Below are 21717 nucleotides of genomic sequence, written 5' to 3' on the forward strand. Positions count from 1 at the left end.
GACTAAATACCTGCGACATTTCCCAGTCCTCTTATTTGACCTTTTGGCAACACTCAACGCAGCTGATTACCCCCTCTTGAGACACAGTCTCCCCTGTCTTCCTGATCTTCGGTCCCCTTGCAGGTTCGTCTCCATGACGGCCGCGCCTGAGCTGTATTGTGAATAATAACGCAGTCCTTTTGAGCCATAAAAAACGAGTGTGTACAAGTGAGAACATCCGCAGGCCCTTTCCTAGCTTCTGGGACGCTTTATAAAACCTTAAATATAAAACTTTTCGGTTGCAACACACACTCCCCTCCCGCGGACTCCGCCTTCCACAGAGGTAGGTATTCAACGCAACCCCAGGAGGGCCGTTTGGGGCCGGGAATGCCCGAGGCACGGGAGGAGGCGGGGGTCGGGTGTCGCAGCAGCGACGGCAGCCAGGCAGACAGACCTCCCTGGTCTGCGACGACCCGGTCAAGCAGCCGGGAGCGCTCCCCGCATTCCAGTCCGCCGCGGTCCCAGCATCCCCTGCGTCCCACCACCGAGAGCCACTTCCGGTGTAGCGGGTGGAGGTGGGTGGAGGAGGAGCGGGCCCCCGCCGCTCGCTCTCACTCGCTCGCGCTCTCTCGGGCAACATGGCGGGCGTGGAGGAGGCGGCGTCCTCCGGGAGCCACCTGAATGGCGACCTGGATCTGGACGACAGGGAAGAGGGAGCTGCCTCCACGGCTGAGGAGGCAGCCAAGAAAAAAAGACGAAAGAAGAAGAAGGCTAAAGGGACTGCCACAGGTAAAGGGAGTTTTACGGTTTTCCGCGGATGGCCAAACGACTCGGCTCGGGCCCGGCGAGGGTGACAGGGACCGGGGACTCGGAGTCCCGGACTTAACTGATTCCCAGGACTGAGTGTGCGGCCAGACCGGGCTGCCGATTCTCGGTCCCGCGGAGAGGCGGCTTCTCCCGTGGAACGACGGAGCTGGCGGAAGCGGGGGTCGGGGAGAAGAGGGCACCTCAGCGTCTCGTGAGGTGGCTCCCGGGTCGGTAGGCCGGAGCCCCTGCACGGCCGGGAGCTCAGCTGCCACACAGCCCGCGCCGCGGACTTGAATCCGTGCACGGAGCCCAGCCCTCCCTCCCTCCCGCGTGGTGCGGCCTCTTCAAAAACCTGGTTCTGACGCCTCAGCCGCCTCCTCGCAGGAGGACCCTGCGGCTGACTTTGGACCAGGGTGGCGGTGAAGTGACCGAGTCCAGACCGCGCCTTACCCCGCCATCCCCGGTCACGGAGGGATTTGTGTGACGGGCTGCACTTTGGGGGGGGGGGGGTGCGCGCCTACGCGCTCGTGTCAGAGAGTTGTAATTGCAGAATGTTGGGTCGGTGGTGCGAATTCTCACCTGTGTCATCACACGGCATCTTCACGCTTTAGAGCTCTTAGGCCTGAGTGATGCCGTTGCGGGCAGTCCCGGGGCGGATAGTCTGTGGCTCGGAGTGGAACTTCTCCAAATCCACTAGGAAGTCAAGGAACACAGTTAAAAGTCTACACTTGGATTGTGTTAGGAACGTAAATGTTCTCTTTTGACAAGTGAGTGGTGGTGTGGCATGGGGTCCTTCATTTTAGGAAAAATTACTTGTACTTGTTAAAGTCAGCCACAGAAAGAATGAGAGAAAAATGGGGAGGCCGGAGGTGGTGAGGGTGGAGGTGAGAGAGGGTGGGGAGGGTTAATCTGTATTTTTCTGAAGTTTTGATGAGATGGGAGTTGGAGGCACTGGGACACTTCCAGAATAAAATTTAGTCCCAGGACATAGGCTAACGGCTCTTTCTGGCTTTCAGATGAAGTCCAGACTCTTCAGTTTGGCCTTTAAGATTTCTGCAGACTTTAATCACAACTTTTTCACAACTGAAAATGATTATGAATCTTAATATGAATCTTCAACAAGATTGAAGAAGATTCATTATGCACTATCTGGTGATACTATCTTTCTACACACACACATATTGCTCCTCTAGCCAGATTGTTAATCACCTACAGAGCTTATGCTTAGCTGTTCAAGAATTTTGTTTTTTAGTAATGGAATATCTCTTTCTATTTGTTTTGATTTTACCTAGCCCAGCTTGACACTTTCTTTCTTCATGAATCCCCAAAGCCCCCAGAGTCTCATAGAAATCTTCTTCTTGACTGAGGCCTTCAGCATTTTATTGCCTGTCTTATGTACCTGTTTGGTTAAGAAAGTGTTTTTTGTGGTCTAAGTGTTAAATACTTTAGAAAGTTAAACTACTTAAGGATAGGGACCAACTTACACTTTGTTTAAGCTTTAGGCTTATATCACAGAGAATGTGTAATAAATACTTTGTTGAATGGACAATACTACTTAGATTTGGGAGACTTCTTTGTCATTAAATAAAATTTTTTATGTTCATAATAGTGACTCTGGGTTTTCTTTAAAAGATTTTACTTACTTATTTTTAAAGAGAGGGTGAGGAAGGGAGAGAGAAACATCAACTTGTAAGAGAAACATTGATTGGTTACATTGATGGGTTACTTCTTGCACATGTCCCAACTGGAGACCTGCCTGCAATCCAGGCCTGTGCCCTGATCAGGAATTGAACTGGCGAGCTTTTGCTTTGTGGGGTGATGCTCAAGCAACTGAGTCATGCCAGTCAGGGTATAATGTTTTTGTTTTTGTTTTCTAAACAATTATCAGGAAAGGACTTGTGTGCTCTGCAATGTCTTTACAATTTATGCTAAAGGGGAAAGTATATGTATTAGATTTGATTTATGTTGTTATATTTGATCAGCAGGGCAACAGGAACCTGATAAAGAACCGGGAGCTTCAGTTGATGAGGTAGCAAGACAATTGGAAAGACAAGCACTGGAAGAGAAAGAAAGAGATGATGATGACGAAGGTAAATGGCAAATTTGATGTTTGTGGTTAGAAGTGCAAGAAAATATGACTTTCTTTAAACAAAATCTACTTATTTGCCCCTATGGCCTATTGTTTTCTGATTTTTTAAAAGATTTTATTCATTTATCTTTAGGGAGGAAGGGAAGGAGAGAGGGAGAGAAACATCAGTGTATGGTTGTCTCTCATGTGTCCCCGGCTGGGAACTAACTGGCCTGCAACCCAGGCATGTGCCCCGACTGGGAATCGAACCTCGATCATGTGGTTCGCAGGCCCGTGCTCAAGCCACTGAGCTACACTAGCCAGGGCTGATTTTTTTCTTGATTGACAGTATAACCTCAGTGTCATAGGTAAAAAGGAAAAGGAATTTATTAGCAACTCTTTAAAAAGTTGGATATGTTGAATGATGCTCAAATAACACAGTTCTCAATTTTAAAAATGTACTTGGTAAGAGGCCAAGTAGTGGGTGAGTGTTAATAAGGTGAAATTGAAGGGCTTGTTTATTTAACTAACATTTATTGAACAATTGATATCTACTAGGCACTCCTTTAAGATACTTTCACATGCATGCTCACTTTACCCTTGCAAAACCAGATAAAGTAGGTACTCTTCTCAGGAAATGATAGTTAACAGGATTTTCCCAATGTGATACAACTATATGTATAGAATAGAACCAGAGTTTCAGACTTAGCTCTTGATTCCATCCAAGTCTACTGCTTTTACTCTCTGTACCAAAGCTACCTTTTTTCATTCTCAAAGGAACACATTAGAGTCCTTCTGAACTCTGTTATAAGTTCCCTGACTCTAACTCTTTGTGGTATTTTGATGCTATTAGATTTCTGTAAAGTTAGCAACCCTTAGAATCCTAGTGATCAATGCTATCTGTAAAGCGGTGGGGGAAGTGATTAAGAGAACTATTCTACAGCATCTTTCAGCAGATGGGGAAATGAGGATTTCCCATTCTCAGTTATCTATTGCTTTTACCTACTGCTCTGCCTCAGGCACTGCCAGCTTGGGCTCTTGCCTTTCAGCCCTTAACAAATACCCGTTCTGCCTTCAAGAAGCTTACAGTCAAAATTTGGATTTTTTAAAAATGTTTTCTTGTCTGTTTTTTTTAAAGATTTTATTTATTTATTTATCTTCAGAGGGGAAGGAGAGAGGGAGAGAAACATCAATATATGGTTGCCTTTCGTGCATCGCTTGCTGGGAGTTGGCCTGCAGGGAACCGCCCTGCAACCCAGGCATGTACCCTGACTGGGAATCGAACTGCAATCCTCTGGTTCTCAGGCCCGTGCTCAATCCACTGAGCTACACCAGCCAGGGCTTCAAAATTTGGTTTTTTAAAAAAAGTATTAAGATTCAAGGGAATAATTAGCTTTTTGACTTCCATAAGCAAGAAAAATTTCATTGTGCCTTTGGTTTTACTTCAGATTATGAACATATTTTGAGCTCTTAACAAGAAAGGTTATGAATTTAAAGCAATGCAATAGGTTGCTGTAGACTATCCAGAGCAAAGACTATCTTATTTACTCTTCTGTCTTTATTGCCTGGAACTCAGCAAACATTTACTGGATGAATGAAGAAGGTTACAGTTAAAATTATGGTACAGAATATGTGGATCAGATTATATGACACATGAGGAAAATGAAGGTTATGTTTTCCAAAATTTTTTTCATACTGTTTTTCTTTGGCTTTTGAATCTAGAAACTAGTAATGAGTAAGTCAGCAATATTTGTTTCTACTGTGTTCTTACTGTTTTATAGATTAAGGATCAAAAAAAGAAGTTGGCAGTTTTGTGAGTCAAATATTGGCAATTTCCTATCACTCAGCCCATTTAAAGCCCTAGATCATACTACCTCCCTCTTTGTTAAATTGCTGTCTCCTGTTCCTCCTTTAGGTAAAAATAAATAGAAACAAAATAAAATAAAAGAACATTTATTTATTGAATAGACAAATAATATTTACCACATGCTTGGCACTATGCTTAATTTAAGAAATGGTGTCTCTGATCCTTGAAGAACCTAAGAGATGAGTAGGGGTCATTGTAAACTAATTATTATAAATTTTGTGATAATTGGAAGAATACAATAGGTAGCATGGTGAGAGAATTTCTGTTATGGCTCCTACCTATCATTCCAGAAATAAAAATGGAGCTCTTTGAGCAGAAAATGTAAGTAGATGTTTGTCGTTCTTTTATGGGTGTGGATTTCACTATCTAAAATTATTGATGCTAGCGGTGAGTTACTTCCACTAGGTGAAACATTTAAAGAATACTATAGGGGTATTTTATTAAACTGTCAAATTCTAATTGTGACAACATCCTATTCACCCGTTTCATAGTGGTGTGATTTGTGGGTAAATTAAGCATACTTGAGAAATCATTGTTGAAATTTATTAAGTAGCATTTTTAGAAATTCAGTCACTTAGGTCTGTGTTTGATATTTTTATTTTAAATGTTTTGCCCTGGCTGGTCTGGCTTAGTGGATTGAGCACCAGCCTGTAAACCAAAGGGTTGCTAGTTTGATTCCCAGTCAGGGCACATGGCTAGGTTGTGGGCCAGGTCCATGGTTGGGGGCACTCAAGAAGCAACCACACATTGATGTTTCTCTCCCTCTCTTTCTCCCTCCCTTCCCTTCTCTAAAAAATAAATAAAATCTTTAAAAAATATTAATTAAAACATTTTTAAAAATAAAATATTTTTACGTCTCTATTTAATCTTGGTTGTAATAATATCCTTTATCACCCCAGTTGGTGGGGCATCTGCATTGCAGACTTAAAGTTTGCTGGTTTGATTACCAGTTGGGGCATGTGCCTGGGTTGCAGGTTTGGCTCCCCTTCTGGGGCATATACAGGAGGCAACCAATTGATGTTTCTCTCTCTCTCTCCCTCACTTCCCCTCTCTCTAAAATAAAATAATAATAAAACTATCATTTCTCAGAGGTCAGGGTATGGGCATGGGCTTCATAGAAGAATATTCCAAACATGGAAAAGCAGATCTTGGCTATTTTGGGTACTCTTCTGCCAACTATTTTTCTTTCTTTCTATTTTTTTAAGATTTTATTTATTTATTTTTAGAGAGAGGAAAGGAGGGAAACATCAATGTGTGGTTGCCTCTGACGCGCCCCCTCCTGGGGACCTGGCCTGAAACCCAGGCATGTGCCCTGACTGAAACCAACCAATGATCCTTTGGTTCACAGGCCAGCTCTCAATCCACAGAGGTACACCAGCCAGGGCTGCCAACTATTTTTCATAGTAGTTCTTAACCTTCATTTTTGGATATCAGAGAATCTGAGAAGCTCTGGAACTAGGAAAGTATAATACGCCCTTCAATTTTTGCATACAATTTGACCCAGAAAGAGAACACTTTCTCTAGTAATAACTGTGCAGGAAAAAAAGATATTTTAAAATATGAGATATTCCCAAATACCCACAATGGTTTAGGGATCACGTAACATATTCTTAGTTCAGTTCTGCCATTTACCAGTTGGGATTATTTTGGGCATGTCACTTAAACACTCTTTGTTAACTTACAGGTTGCTTAGAGGATCACAAGAGGTCATGAAGTACAAGTGTTTAACTGCAAAGCATTTGTAAATTGTAACTAGCATTATTTTAGGTGAAGACACAGTTATTAGTATTAAACTAACACTAGTTTTTTTCCTAGTTTTAAAAAAATAATGTTATTTGACACATTAAACAATATTTTATTTATTTATTTTTAGAGAAGGGAAGGGAAGGAGGAAGAGAGGGAGAGAAACATCAATTGGTTACCTCTCACATGCCCCCACCCTGGGGACCTGGCCCACAACCCAGGCATGTACTGGGAATTGAACCTATGGCCTTTCAGTCAGCAGGACAATGCCCGACCCACTCAGCCACACCAGTCAGGGCACATTTTTTATTCTTAAAAATATCTTATTTGGCATTTCTTTTGTTAAAGTAAGTCCAACTAAAGTTTAGTAATGCTTTTGATTACACAAGTAAAATTCTGATACTTAAAGCTAGCAGTGTAAAAAATACTAAGAGTGTTAGGTCACCTTTATCATATGCTATTCAAGATGCAGTGTGTGTGTATAACAACTATCCACTTGTGCTTGCTTCATCCCTCTGCTTATGAGGTTTAAATAAATAGGTATTTGAAATTGTCTTTTCTTAGATGGAGATGGTGATGGAGATGGAGCAACTGGAAAGAAGAAGAAAAAGAAGAAGAAGAAGAGAGGACGTTAGTGTCTTAAGTTGACAAATCTTACTTCACAAATTAGAAGTGGTTATTAACCAGTAGGCTTGAAAGAGGAGGTTTGAAGTTGCTTAAGATCCTGATACAGGTCAGGGAAATACATTTAGGCTTACTAGAGGTAGGATTTAGTGAAACTCATGACTATTTTGGTAACAATTTTGATGGCATTTTTTTTTGGCTGATAGTCAGCTTAGAGATGTTATTAATAAGTTGGTTGCATTTTTTGCAAGTTAGGGATGAGTTCCTAAAAACTTTATAATTTAAATCTTTTTTTTTGTTTTTTTTTTAAATATATTTTATTGATTATACCATTACAGTTGTTCTATTCTCCCCCTTCATTCCCCTCCACCCGCACACTCCCTCCCCCACTATTCTCCCCCCCTTAGTTTATAACCACGTCTCTCAATTTCTTTAGGTTCTATATTTCCCCCACTATTCTCGCTCTCCCCCCTATCTATTTTCTACCTACCATCTATGCTATTTTCTGTGCCTTCTCCCCCCTTCTCCTCCTCCCACCCCCCTGTTTCTAACCCTCCATGTGTTCTTCATTTCTATGGTGCCACTCCCCATCTAGCTGTCCTCTTGGTTTGCTTTTGTTTTACGTGTGGTTGTTAATAACTGTGTTTGCTGTCCTTTCACTGTTCATATTTTTTATCATCTCTTATATAAGTCCCTTTAGCATTTCATATAATAAGGACTTGGTGATGATGAACTCTTTGAACTTGACCTTATCTGAGAAGCACTTTATCTGTCCTTCCATTCTAAATGAAAGTTTTGCTGGATAAAGCAATCTTGGCTGTAGGTCTTTGGATTTCATGACTTGGAATACTTCTTTCCAGCCCCTTCTTGCCTGTAAGGTCTCTTTTGAGAAATCCGCTGACAGTCTGATGGGTACTCCTTTGTAGGTGACTGTCCCCTTATCCCTTGCTGCTTCTAGGATTCTCTCCTTCATTTTGGTCTTGGCTAATGTAATTATGATGTGCCTTGGTGTGTTCCTTCTTGGGTCCAACTTCTTTGGGACTCTCTGAGCTTCCTGGATTTCCTGGAAGTCTATTTCCTTTGCCAGACTGGGGAAGTTCTCCTTTATTATTTGTTCAAACAAGTTTTCCACTCATGGCTGTTTCCTTCCCCCTTCTGGTACCCCTATAATCCAGATGTTGGAACGTTTAAAGATGTCCTGGAGGTTCCTAAGCCTCTCCTCATTTTTTTGAATTCTCATTTCTTCATTCCTTTCTGGTCGGATGTTTTGTTCTTCCTTCTGGTCCATTCCATTGATTTGAGTCCCAGTTTCCTTTCCATCACTATTGGTTTCCTGGACATCTCCCTTCATTTCAATTAGTTTAGCCTTCATATGTTCCTCTAATTTGTGACTGACTGTACTCTACCAATTCTGTGAGCATCCTGATAAATAGTGTCTTAAATTGGGCTTCTGAGAGGCTGGCAATCTGTTGGTCGCTTAGAGTTATTGGCTCTGGGACTTTGATTTCTTGCACCATCTTTTGGGCTGTTTGTGCCTGTTACGTATCAGGATCGGAGCCCTAGGTTTTCATCGGAGCAGGGCAACTCAGTCACTGGGTTGTGACGTTGTATGTGGGGGCGGGGTCAAAGAGGGACAATGGCTTCCCTCTGCCGCCTGCTGCCTCAACCCCCACCAGCACCGCAGCCACCACCGTCACCAGGCCCACGTGCCTTGCTCCACGGCACGCGAGTGTGCCACCGCTGTCAGCCCTCCACCACTGGGTTCGCCCCCTGGTGCCTGCGTGGTCCGTCTCACTGCGCGCGAATGTGCGACCTTGGTCAGTCTGTTCCGCACCCCGACTAGGTCCGGGCTGCCTGTGCTCCTAGGTCTGTCCTGCCCGACCCAGCTCCGCTGCTGGCTCCACCTCTTACCGTCCTCGTTGAATGGTTTGTAGCTGTCGGACTTCCGTATAATTCTGTTTTCTGGTCTCTGGGTGTGTCTTAGTTCTCCAAAACTTTTGTTGTATCCAAACTTGGTTGTGGGAGAAGGCACAGTGTTTCCACCTATGCCTCCATCTTGGCGGAAGTCTCTATAATTTAAATCTTGAATAATTCAAATAAGCCCTTTGGGGATGACTAAAGTACCACTGTGTGGTAATAGGGTAAGCAGAGTTTGCAGTTCACCTGCCAGCTTTGAAATATGGAATTCTTGATGAATATTGAAAGAGGAAGCTCATTATGCACATGGTGTAATTTTATTTTAAAATGTTTATATTGCACTATTTCAGATTCACTTAAAATATGATCCTGCTTGTATTCCGTTTCTACACATGGTATGACCAAACATCTTCAGGGACCTAAAACTATTAGGGAGACTAAGGGGGAAGATTTCATAGTATTGGGGAATAAAGGTTGAGAATCAGAACAGTTTTAATCTTGGAGGCCCTTTGCACTATTGAGGGCCACTGAGCATATCTTCCTTTAAAGATTCTGATTACATCTTCCTTTAAAATCTGATTATATCTTCCTTTAAAGATTCTGATTATATCTTCCTTTAAAATCTTTCAGGCTAAAATTTTATGAATCAGAATGTTGGAGGCGTGACTTCCCATGTTATCTCTGTGTTGAGAGAAATACTTAAATTATTGTTTAAGAAAGGTAGTGGCCCTGCCATTCATTTCCCTAATATGTCTCCAGGTAGAGGTGGGATAGCCATCTTTCTATTTAGGGACCTATTTGTGTTAGATCCTTCTACTCTAAGGATGTCATTCTGTTCCTAGCATAGTCTGTAGTTAATAAACATAGGTTACTTGCATTCCAGGAATCTTCTAAAAATTATGATGTTGTATTTCTTCCCTTCAAAAATTGTTAAAAGTGTGCCTGCAAGACATATTATCTAATAATGGCTTAAGAGACAACCTATTTCTCTAAATAGTCTGAAATTATTCCCTAATGAAGGTAGATAAGCAGGGAGGAGTGTTAAGGTGCTGCCTTGTATTTACTTTTGGTAGATGTCTTCTACTGACAGGTGTTTTAGCATGATGTCACCAGCCTTTACTGTGCCTCCTCTGAGGGTGTTGTTGAACTTATTGTTCATTATGTTTCTGTAGGAGCACTCTCAAGAGAGTGCTCTTTTGTCTGGTCTTAATATCAAGAATAATTGTGCTTTTCCGTTACTGTGTTTTAGCTCAGAAAAGTCATGAAGTGTGCAAATAAAGTAGGAAGGTTTTTTGTTTGTTTTTGTTTTGTTTTTGATCCTGGAAAGCTTAGAGCCAAATCCTTGGTTTTGTGTTGGCCTTATTGCAGGATCTACATTTTCCGTGTTTTGATTTTTTTGCTCTCTAATTTACTTTGATTACCCCTTATCTGTGTCTTTTAGGTATACTTGGAGGCTATTATAAATCACTTCTGGAATAAGCCAAATAATGTACATTGGCCCTTTTTTTACTCATCTGTAAAGTGGGAATTATAAATAATAGTTCATGATAACTGCAGTACAGTTGTTCATAGTTTTAGATAATTGAATATAGTACCTTGTAATTTTCAAAGGTCATCCAAAATTTTTTCTGGTTCTCCATTTTGTAGATGAGGAAACTGATGCTTGGGCACATTAGCATTTGTCCAAGTCACAGCTAATAAGTGGTAAAGACTATATTTCAACTCTGATACGTTGATTACAGATTGTTTTTTTCTCTAGTGACCTTTTGAAGTCCTTTAATTTGTGGATGATATAAAAGGGATCTTTATCACATTTGTAGATGAGATAAAGCTGAGGGTGATGAGATAATACTTTGGTTCACAAAAAATGTTTCAAAGATCAATTGGCTAATATTAACAAGCTGAAATTTAATAGACGTATATGAAGTTAATATAGGGTGCAGAATCCTAAGGATTTGAGTTCTAGTACATTAGTAACTAAAAAGCAAGGTGTCTTGACTCTTTAGTAGCAGTAGGGTATTTATAATCAGCAGTATAGTCTCACATTAATTATACCTTGTTGGACTATTAATACAAGACAAATCTAGTACCAACTTAAAAGGAATATTGACAAATCCAAGGTTGCAAATATGAGTGAAAGTGCTAAGAACGATACTTCTTAAAGTGATTTCTCATAGAAGGGAAGGAATTAGTAGAAATGAAAAGTAAAATATTTTTGACTGCAAAGAATAAATCTAGAACTAACAGATGACATGAACAGGGAAACAGATTTATGTAGGAAGAGCTTTCTAACAGTTACAGCTCTCCCTAAATGAATGGATTTAGCTTGGGAGATAGTGGCTGCCTTAATTGTCAGGAGCTCAGTGCCAAATGCCAGGAGTTTAAAACAGAATTCTTAAATTTGAGTGTGAAGCTAAATTAGATGACCTCCAAATAAAAATTTAAAAAAAAATTTAAATTCTAATGGTCTCTCTTAGGAGGAACCTAAAACAGTGTTTTTCAAGTTTACTTGTCCGTAGAACACTTTTAAACCAGTTGGTGCTCACGATTCTGAGCATTTGGGTTAAAGGAGGAAGCCAAATAAATTGTTTCATATGTAAAAGATTTTGCTCAATGAACAATCACATTTTTATTTATATGTGTGATAGCAAAGTATGTGTTAAAGTTTAAGACAAAAAATCAGTAACATAAGATCAGTAATAATCAAAAAGAAATCACATACTTCAACTTAGTAAATGCTTTAGCACACACTGAAAGTCATAAGTTAACCTGTGCAACTTCCTGGCATTTCTCGAATACAGCATTTGTTACTAAAAGCCAGTTCTTCATACAATAAGAACTATACAACTAGTTCTTACATACTTGGGGGGAAAATTGTAAGGTACCTTTTAAAAGCATCTTGAAACACTGGTGTTTTAGAATATAGTTTGGGAAATAATATCCTTAAAATGTATGCCAGATATTAACTTTTTTCCGAGTATCTGGAAATTTGTGTATTGCTACCTAAAATCTTTTAGCACTGGGCATGTATACTCTAAACATTTATACTTAATATATCCTTGAAATACATTTGTTAACTTGTTTTATTAATATATAATAGCTTTATATTTTTACTTTATTGCTGTAAGATTCTTTATTTTCTTGTTGCTTCTTTGATTTTTATTTGTGAAAGTCAGCCTCTATGTGCTATTCCTTTTCAGTATAGTAAATGAAGACAAAAACAATAGAAATGTGCTTTCTGCCAAGGTATATACTGTTTAAATATATAATGGAATCCTGAGGAATTGAATACTTTTTTAAAGGTTTTATTTATTAATTATTTTTAGAGAGAGGGGAGGGGAGGGAGAGAAAAAGAGGTAGAGAAACACTGATGTGAGACCAGTCAGCTGCCTCTTGCATGCGCAGTGACCTGGGATTGAACCTGCTACCCAGACAAGTGCCCTGACTGGGAATCGAACCAGTGACCTTTTATTTTGCAGGACAACACCCAACTGAGCCACACCGGCCAGAGAGGAATTGAATATTTTTATTCCCAAGCTATAGTAACTCAATTGAGGAGGTGACCAGCATGGGGTTTTTAACTATAAGGCGACAGCAAGAGGTTTGTTAAAATCAGGATATATCATAACCATTAGGAACTGAGAAAAACTGTAATGATTGCTTAATTTTATTTTTAACTACAGAAGTTAATGCTTTATTTGTATCTCACAGCAAAAGTTCAGACTGACCCTCCCTCAGTTCCAATATGTGACCTGTATCCTAATGGTGTATTTCCCAAAGGACAAGAATGCGAGTACCCACCCACACAAGATGGGTAAGGACATAAAATAACTTCCAGTTTGACTTTTGAAAGTTGTAGCCTCGCAATAAAGTAGATTTGAATTTTCTCAGAACTTGCTTCATTACCTTAATAAAGTTTGTTAATTTGTTGCAGAGAAAATACAGTAGAAGCCTTCTTATCCAAAATGATTGGGACCAGTAGTTTAATTTAAAAAAATGTTAAAGTGAGGATCATGAAAGTAAAAACCTTTATTGATAAAAGTTAACTTAAACATTTGTTTTTCATCATTTTTGAATAGGAATTTGCATTGGACTCCACTTTTTCCTTCAAAAGCTATACATAATGCCTTGTCTATGAGTCTGCTCCATATTGAGTTTTTGTGAAGAACTAAGTAATCTGAGGGCTGATGCCTATTCATATCTTCACATTTTTTCCCTGAAACCATTTATAATTCTTCAGTTAATTTGACTAGTATTTTTTGATGATTTGCCTTTATTGAGATTTTTCTGAGTAGTAAATTTAGTTTTCTTAGAAACAATTACTTTCATGTAATATTTAATTAAATTACATAATTACAGTAGCAAATACAGATGACTTTACACAAGTTTGGGAACAAATTACCTGATTGCTTGGGAAGTGTTCTGGTCAGCAGACACTCATGGTAGCATTATGTGGACTGGTTAAAAGCATGGAAGCTGGGACTAAACTGTCTGCATTTAGGTCCCAGTTCTAACACTTACTAGCTTTGACTTGGGCAAGTGATTTATCATGTCTCTCGTTGTGCTTCCTCATCCATTAAAAAGGCACTTTATACGGTTATTGTGAGGAATAACATGTGTAAGGCACTTAGAAGAGTGACAACCAGTGATCATTGAGTACGTGTTAGCTGCCATTATTACTCAGAATAGGAACCTGTCACCCACCAATACTCAGAATCCAGTGGGCATTGGTCAGTGTGTTTTACAGAGGGAATCGAGGGCATTGGTTTGTTGAGTGGTTGCAGTAGTTGGGTAAGAAAGCTTCTACTGTGGCATTTTCACTGACCTGTAAAGGCAGCGTTGTTTTTCTTTTAACTTAGAAAAGAACGTGATGCTGTTACACTTCTGCCACCTTCCTCATTCCCAGTACTGTTAGGGAATAAGTCTGTAAAGTTATGGAGTTTTTCATGGAATGTGCATTTTCTTTTGCTTGAATTCATCAGTCAGTATTCCTATCTTGAATCATCAATTTTTAAAATGTCACAGACACATGATTTTATAGTAGTTACATAAATTTTCATAGTACATAGTACATAGTACATACATTTCACATTTATTTTTAAATATACTTTTTTATTTTATTTTTTGCTTGTTCCCTCTTTTACTTCCTTCCAGACCCATGTAAGCACCTAGCAGGTAGCTTTCCATATTTTTCTATGCTCATACACATGTAAATTATGTCTGTTTATGTAAGGAGAGTGTTTTGATCATTGTTTGTTTCACAAAAATGAAATCAGGCATACTTTCCTCCACCTTGCTTTCCTCACCCAGCACTACCTGTTGAAAGTCCTCTAAGTCAAAATAACTCTGATTTTTCTGAATGGCTTCATAATATTCTGTGGTGTGAATATATCAGTCTTTATTCCACCATTTTCTAATTGACGAGCTAATACTTCTAAATATTTCCAGTATTTTTGCTATTATAAACCATTCTACAATAAACATCTCTCTCCATAAATATGCATACATATTTATGAGAAAATAATAAGTGGCAATACACACACACATACACATCTGCTTGTGTGTTGGCAGTTTTATTATGTGACAGTTTTCTAGGAGTGAGATTGCTGAATTAAAGAATAGTGTAATATTCTTCATTATAAGAAGAGCCATCTGGACGGTTAGTGATTTTGAGCATCTTTTGCTTGGTGGCTTTGTTCTTTTGCTCTTCTGGAAGTTTTAAATATTTAAGTACAGTGTATGTTTATATTTTATAATTCTAGGTTCCTGGTAGCCTTAGATTTTCTCAGACTCCTTATTTTGTGTATTACTACATTTATTGAAGAATTTTACTTATCTAATTTTTAGAGAGAGGGGAAGGGAGGGAGAGTAACATTAATGTGTGAAAGAAATAACAATTGGTTGCCTCTTGCCTGCCCACAACCAGGGACCTAGCCTGCAACCCAGGCACATGCCCTCACTGGGAATGAACTGGCAACCTTTCTTTGTGGGATGATGTCCAACCTGCTGAGCCACACTGGTTGGGGCTCTATGGGGCTGTTTCATTTTTGATCTGGAATTTTCTATGTAAGGTTGGGAGCACTAATTTTATTTCCAAATGGATAGCCACTTCTGTTAGAATTGTTTCTTAATTCATCCTACTCATTTGGACTACTACCTTGCCACTTATTATTTTCTCATACGGTGGAATTACATGTTTCTGATCCCAGTTGGGAATCTGCATATGTAGAGGGTGGACTGAAGTTTTACATGGATTTTTGATTGCTCGGTGGTCAGTCCTCCAATCCCCATGTTGTTCATGGATCAACTGTATAGTCTTATGTATTGTGAAATGGAACCAGTTTCTGTATTGCTTATTCTGTTCTTTTGATCTATTTGTCTATTCCTATGCTAATACTAGTTTGATTTGATATCAAACTTTATAGTATTTTGATAATTTTATAAGGCAGTCTTTCTCCTCTGGCACATATGCCCAAACACAGTTGTGTTTTGTTCTTTTCTTAGCTATTAACATTTTCAGTCATAAAATCTTAATATACATACCCACAGAGAAATGCCCTTGTAAGAATTCTCATCAGAATTGCATTAATGTGTGTTTCAGAAAATTAACAATTATGTCACATTGTCTTACCTAGTGTGGTGGTGTATATTCCCACTTACTCTTTTGTTTGTTTGTTTTAGGTAGGTCCTGTTATATGTGCTGCCAAAGCAAGCACGTAAAATTCATTCTGAAGTGTTTTCTGATATTGTTACTGATGTGAACAAGGAATTCTTATTTCTAGTTCTATTTCTGTATGGTTTTTGCTAAAGTGGAGGAAAGCTGTTGATTTCCTATAGTTTTAACAGATTGTTAATATTTTTAATAGTGCGAATTGGTGGAATGATGGAACATTTGAAGTAATATTTAATACAAGAGGAACAGATTTTTTTCAATATTAAAAACTGTCTTTGTTATTATTTTCTATTACAAATTGAACATATAAGTAGAATAACTTCTGGTTTTGAAACAGTAAAAGAAGATATGTGTTACAATATCTACTTAAATTATTTTTTAAATGTTATTGATTTTTAGAGGTGGGGGTGGGGAGAGAGACAGATTTGTTGTTCCATTTATTTATGCACTCACTGGCTGATTCTTGACTGGGATTGAATTTGCAACCTTGGTGTATTGGAACAACGCAGTAACCAACTGAGCTACGTGGACAGGGTCTTTTCTTAAATATTGAAAGCAATGCAGTGTGCTGTCCTAGAGAAATGTAAAAGAAGGTAATATATTGTTATGTTTGCTTTTCCATAAATCTCAATATATTTTGACATTCATATAACCAGTTTTAATTATTTGCAAGTAGATCAAAATAAATATTCTTATAGACTTGGTAAAATATTAAATATATAGTTCTGTATCTTGCCCTCATTGTTTTTTTAATAAACTGAAAATTGCATGAATTATCACACAGAACTCACATGTGTAAGTACCACCCATGTTGAGTACACTATTTTAACTTTTGATTTTGTCAGTTGTATAATTTCATACATAACAAGAAGAATACCATACTGTGAGAATAGCACAAAAAACTCCTGCATACCTTTCACTCAGAGTCTCTTTAACATTTTGCCACTTTTATTGTTCCCTCTGTCAGTGGACTATGACAATTAAACATATTATGAAATAAAATTTCATTTTCACCTTGGAAGGTATAAGGGAAAGATGGAAAGTGTTCTGTTGGTGAATCTGTATACACACTCTTTTTTTCTGAAGTATTTGATACTAGGTTGTACATTTTTGGATGGGATACTAGATAAGTAGGTATTGTGTCCTCTTTATGGTTGTCAAATCTGGAGGCACATGATATAATTTTTAATCAGTTGGATAAGGTATTATCCAGTTTTTGTAGTGTATCAATACTATTTTTCCTCTTGTAATTACTTATTTGTAGAGAATTACCTCGTGAATATGAAAATACCATTTTTTGTGAATGTCCTCCTCACATGTAGCATCCATTGATGTTCTCTGTCTAGATCAGTTTTAACTATAATGGTTGTTGCCCTTTTAAAAAAATAAAACATTCTGCCCTGGCTGGTGTGGCTCAGTGGGTTGAGTGCCAACCAGCAAACCAAAAGGTTACCAGTTCGATTCCTAGTCAGGACACATGCCCGGGTTGCAGGCCAGTTCCCAGTTGAGAGGCAGCCAATCGAAGTTTCTCTCTCTCCCTCCCTCCCTTCCTCTCTCTCTAAAAAGTAAACAAAATACTAAAAAAAAAAAAAACCAATTTATGTGCATTTCCTGTATTATTAAAAGGTTTTGAAACAATTTTTAATGGCTGTAATACTGTTTTATTCTGTATATAGCAAATTTTATCATTTTCCTATTTTTGAATATTTGTACTTTCAGTATTTTAGCATTAGGATAATTTCTGTGATGAACATTGTAGTATGTTAATTGGGTCTGATTTTTCTATTATTCTGGATCTCTAGAAGTAGAATAAAGAATTATTTTGAAATTCTTAATATCCGTTTATAAATTTGGTAGACAATTTTATGGGCAAAATGTTAATTTTACAAGCATATATAGTCACTATAGAGCAGTTAATAAATACAAATACCACCAAAAAGAAGAAAATAAAACCTTAATTCTGTCAGTGAATTATAAAACCACTGTTAATGTGTTAATGTTTTTTCCCTTTAAAGCCTCTCTCTATAAATGTCTGTTATAAATACCTAGAACTCCTCTTCATGGTAGAGCTATACCCTTTTCAGGGTAGAGCACTCTCTTTTAAAATTTGTTTTCATGTTAGTAAAGAAGCCAGCAGTATTTCTATTGGCTAAACAGTTTTGTATATCTGTGTGCATAGCATAATTTATTTGTCCAGTCCTCTCTTATTAGGACATACAATTTATTTCTAGTTGTTTACTATTATAAACGGTGTTGGAATAAATATCTTTTTGTTGTTTTCCATTTTTATAGTGGATTACAAAGAGAAAGGTTGAAAGGTAGTGAGTTTGCTACCCAGAATGAATAGCAACTTCAAGCATCTCCCTAGAATTAAACTTTCTGTAAAGTATCACAACTAAGCATGTTAACAGTAATTTCCCAGAATCATGTAAATACCTAGTTTATATTTCAAATTTTTTTTCCTGCTGTCCCTGGAACATCGTTTTAGTTATTTTTTTCCCCACTAAACCAGGATTCAGTCAAGGTTCATACATTGCACATGATTAAAATTCCCACCTTCTTCTCTTCCATTGCACTGACTTTTTGACTAGACCAGGTAATTTTTAAAATCTCACATTCTGGGATTTCTCCAGTTATTTTTGTGTGTGTGTTGCCCTTAAAGTTTTTTCTCTATTTCTGTATTTTCTGTAAACTGAAATTAGTTGTAAAGGCTTAGATTAGAATTAGAGTAAACATATTTGACCAGGATATAAGTGATATTAAATACTTCATATTATATCATAATCATCTGTTCATCAGATGTAATTTCAGGTTGTTTATTAGTTTACCTATATTTGATCACTAGATTAATGTGACTACCAGCTCTTTTTTTTAAGTACTTTTTTCTTTTTGTGGGAGTATTGTACATACAAATATAATTATCTTTCAAGTTGTCCATGCAGTGAATTCAGAAATGTTTATGATTGTTTGAAATTAATAATCAGGTGCCTTTGTATCTTTTGGTTTTATTTTTCTGTACTTAATACTTCCATTGGTAAAAATGATGGAATATTGAAAAGACTTCAGAAATATCAAAAAAGTGTGAAGAACTTACATACTTGTAAATACTTCCTATAGTGAGTCTTTTCCAAGTAGTCGCTTTGACAGTTTTGTTTTACAGACATAATATATTTTGAAAGCACTTCTAACCTTCCTCTGTCAGTTGGATGAATTCTTTTGAAATAATTGCTATGAGCTCAGAATAACTTTCCATCTTATTCTTTATTTTTATTAAATAGAGTGAACATCAAAAGAACAAATCAAGAAAATAGACTCCATAACATTCTTTGTCTTATTTTGGGCCTGGAATTATGATTATAGACTCTGATATTATTATAATTATAGTACATTTCTCAAATATTGCTAATGACTTTCACTTTGAATGCAAGACTTAGCAGAATGTTTTTAATCTAATTTCTGATTGACAGTTCTTTACCAACAATGCAGAACATTTCATAATATTTTGTAGGATTCACTGCTTCTGAGAGTCAGCCTTCAGAAATGAGATATTCAAGCGATATCTGCTGGTTTCAGTATTAGGGATCTTCGTTGTGTCATGTTCTGATTCTAAAATACTGTCAGTAGCATGTGAAATTAATTGTAGTTAAAGAAGTGGGTTTGAAAAACCTGATCACATCTGTCAGGTCCCTGTGGACAGTCTTCCATCTTGCCACTCTCGAGTAAATATTGGCTGATATTTTTACATTTCACAAAACCTCTGGCTTCTGAGGCAGGGTTGCATCAGCCTTTACTACCAGCTATGGCTGTAGTATATTTGCCAGAATTATGGTGCAAGTAAAAGTTAAAGAATTGTGATGTGTTTTGTTTAAAAACGAATCTGAGAATATAACCAGTACATATTCTTAGAACATTAGAGTTCTTGGTTCCCAGGGAAGATTTTTGTGTTCATGGAAGAAAGAAGGACTGTAGTTAAAACTAGAGTTCTGAAAATCCATGGAGTGATCGATGTAAGTGTAGTGCAGCTGAAAAAGGTTGAGCCCATCTTCAGAATATACTTTTTAAGGATCTTATCCTATTACCCTCTAGTCTGAGAGTATTTGTGTGACTACTTTGACTAGAAGTTGCCTCATGTGTTTTCACTATTTCTGGAATAGTAATTTATATGCATCTAAGTACTTGTGGAGTTTAAAACTGACCTTAAATTGATGGTACTGTGATATTTTGGTTATCTGATAACATCAATTGATAAATCTAAAATACATTCCCGAGCAGAAAACAAGCCTGAGAAGTTTCTGTAATGCTTTAGTTCACACAGGACAGCTCCCTTTGGGTCTTTGTAGCAGTTTTAGAGGTGCTAAGTGTTGACACATAGGTAGCTGCTGCAGTAGGAAGTAATCATAATGAACTTGATAGTGAGATACAGAAAAACTCAGGAAGCATTTTGGGACCTTAAAATACAGTTCTGTAGTTTAGAGCAGTGGGATAAACTTCTAGGAAGAGGGCCATAGTGTGAATATTTCAGTCATTGACTGTTAATCACTCCTGCTGTTGTAACAAGCAAGAAGCAAAACACTGTATGAAAATGAATGGGCATAGCCATGTTGCAGTTAAATTTTATTTACAGACAGGTGCCAGGCTGGATTTGCTTGCAGGCCGTAGTGTTAGCTAGCCACTAGTTTTGAGGCCATCCGAGTAATTCCTTGAAGGCATCATGTTTGTACTAAGTATAGTTTATCTCAGGTGATATGTTCATTATTTCTTAAGAATGTGTGAAAGTATAACAACTTTTTTTTTAATCTTCACCTGGGGATATATTTATTGGTTTGTTTGTTTTTTTTAGAGAGGGAGAAACATTGATGTGAGAAACATCGATTGGTTGCCTCCTGTACTTTCCCTGACGGGGGATCAAACCCACAACCTAGGTATGTGCCCTGACTGGGACTCAACCCCGCAACCTTTTGGTATACGGGACGATGCTCCAACCAACTGAGCCACTGGCCAGGGCTGTAACAACTTTTTCAAAAACTTTTACTTGGGAACAGTTGTTACTTTGAAAATGTACTGCTTAAAGGGAATTAGTGGGTCTCCCTTCTCAGATACTGAAAATAAAAATCGTTTTGTTACTCCTGGCAGTTTTAAGATGGGAGCCATGTCCTTCAAGGAAGATTACCTCTTATATGTACAATTAGGAAACTCCTGCAAAAGCCATAATATTTTATGCTTTGAGGAAGGTAGATGCAGATTTCCAGGTCAAGTCTTTGTATTGTTACTTGCCGTATTTGTAACATTAAATGTTAATTTTTGGTGTAGGCTCTTTTGAAGTCTCTTAAAGTATATGACTATGTTCCCACAAGTGGAAGGATGACTTTTTTCTCCCACATGCTTGTTATCTAATACTCTTTTCTGACTTTCCTGGTCCTCTTGTTTTGTGTTATTTTCTGTGGCATGGTATTATTCCCTCTGACTATGAATGAAATTGCACTTGAAGATTTTCTTTTTAAAAATTTTAGAAAATATTTGTTATGATTTGGTTTGGTTGCAAGTGTTTGACTATTTGTATTCAGAAGTTATCCTGGCATTTAATGAAAAAAATATAAATATGTAATATTTTTATGTAGAATGTTGTATGTTAGTATTTTTATCTCTTTTAGCTTTTATGCTTATGCTGTTTCTTAAATAACTAACACTATGCTTTGCAAACTGTAAAGGCGAACAGCTGCTTGGAGAACTACAAGTGAAGAAAAGAAAGCGTTAGATCAAGCTAGTGAAGAGATTTGGAATGATTTTCGAGAAGCTGCAGAAGCACACCGACAAGTTCGAAAATATGTTATGAGCTGGATCAAGCCTGGGATGACAATGATAGAAATCTGGTAAAAGAGATATGTTTTAATGAGAACATGAAAAAAATAATTTTGTTTTTAGAGCTGACTTTTCCATTGTAATGTTTGTCCTTCATTGTTACTTTGCTAAAACTTTAAAGGAAGATTCTAGAAATACCTTCTAAATTCTTGTAATGTTGATGTCATGAGGAAACTTAGA

General features: G+C 37.8%; 1 protein-coding gene across 2 annotated transcripts in view; it reads left to right on the forward strand.

The window, feature by feature from the left end:
- Positions 1–542: 542 nt before the first annotated feature.
- Positions 543–21717, forward strand: part of METAP2 (methionyl aminopeptidase 2) — a 28670-nt gene continuing 7495 nt past the window's right edge. Inside the window, exons 1-5 of one of the 2 annotated variants that reach the window (XM_037067841.1) lie at positions 543–768; positions 2772–2876; positions 7029–7094; positions 12717–12819; positions 21387–21548. In XM_037067841.1, the coding sequence (XP_036923736.1) occupies positions 618–768; positions 2772–2876; positions 7029–7094; positions 12717–12819; positions 21387–21548 (587 nt within the window). In that variant the 5' untranslated portion in view covers positions 543–617. Of the gene's footprint in view, positions 769–2768; positions 2877–7028; positions 7095–12716; positions 12820–21386; positions 21549–21717 lie in introns of both variants that reach the window. The other variant, XM_037067839.1, reaches the window with a different exon arrangement.

This window comes from Sturnira hondurensis, unplaced genomic scaffold, assembly GCF_014824575.4.
Source record: "Sturnira hondurensis isolate 20B ecotype Veracruz unplaced genomic scaffold, ASM1482457v3 Scaffold0017436, whole genome shotgun sequence".
NCBI classification, from domain to species: domain Eukaryota; kingdom Metazoa; phylum Chordata; class Mammalia; order Chiroptera; family Phyllostomidae; genus Sturnira; species Sturnira hondurensis.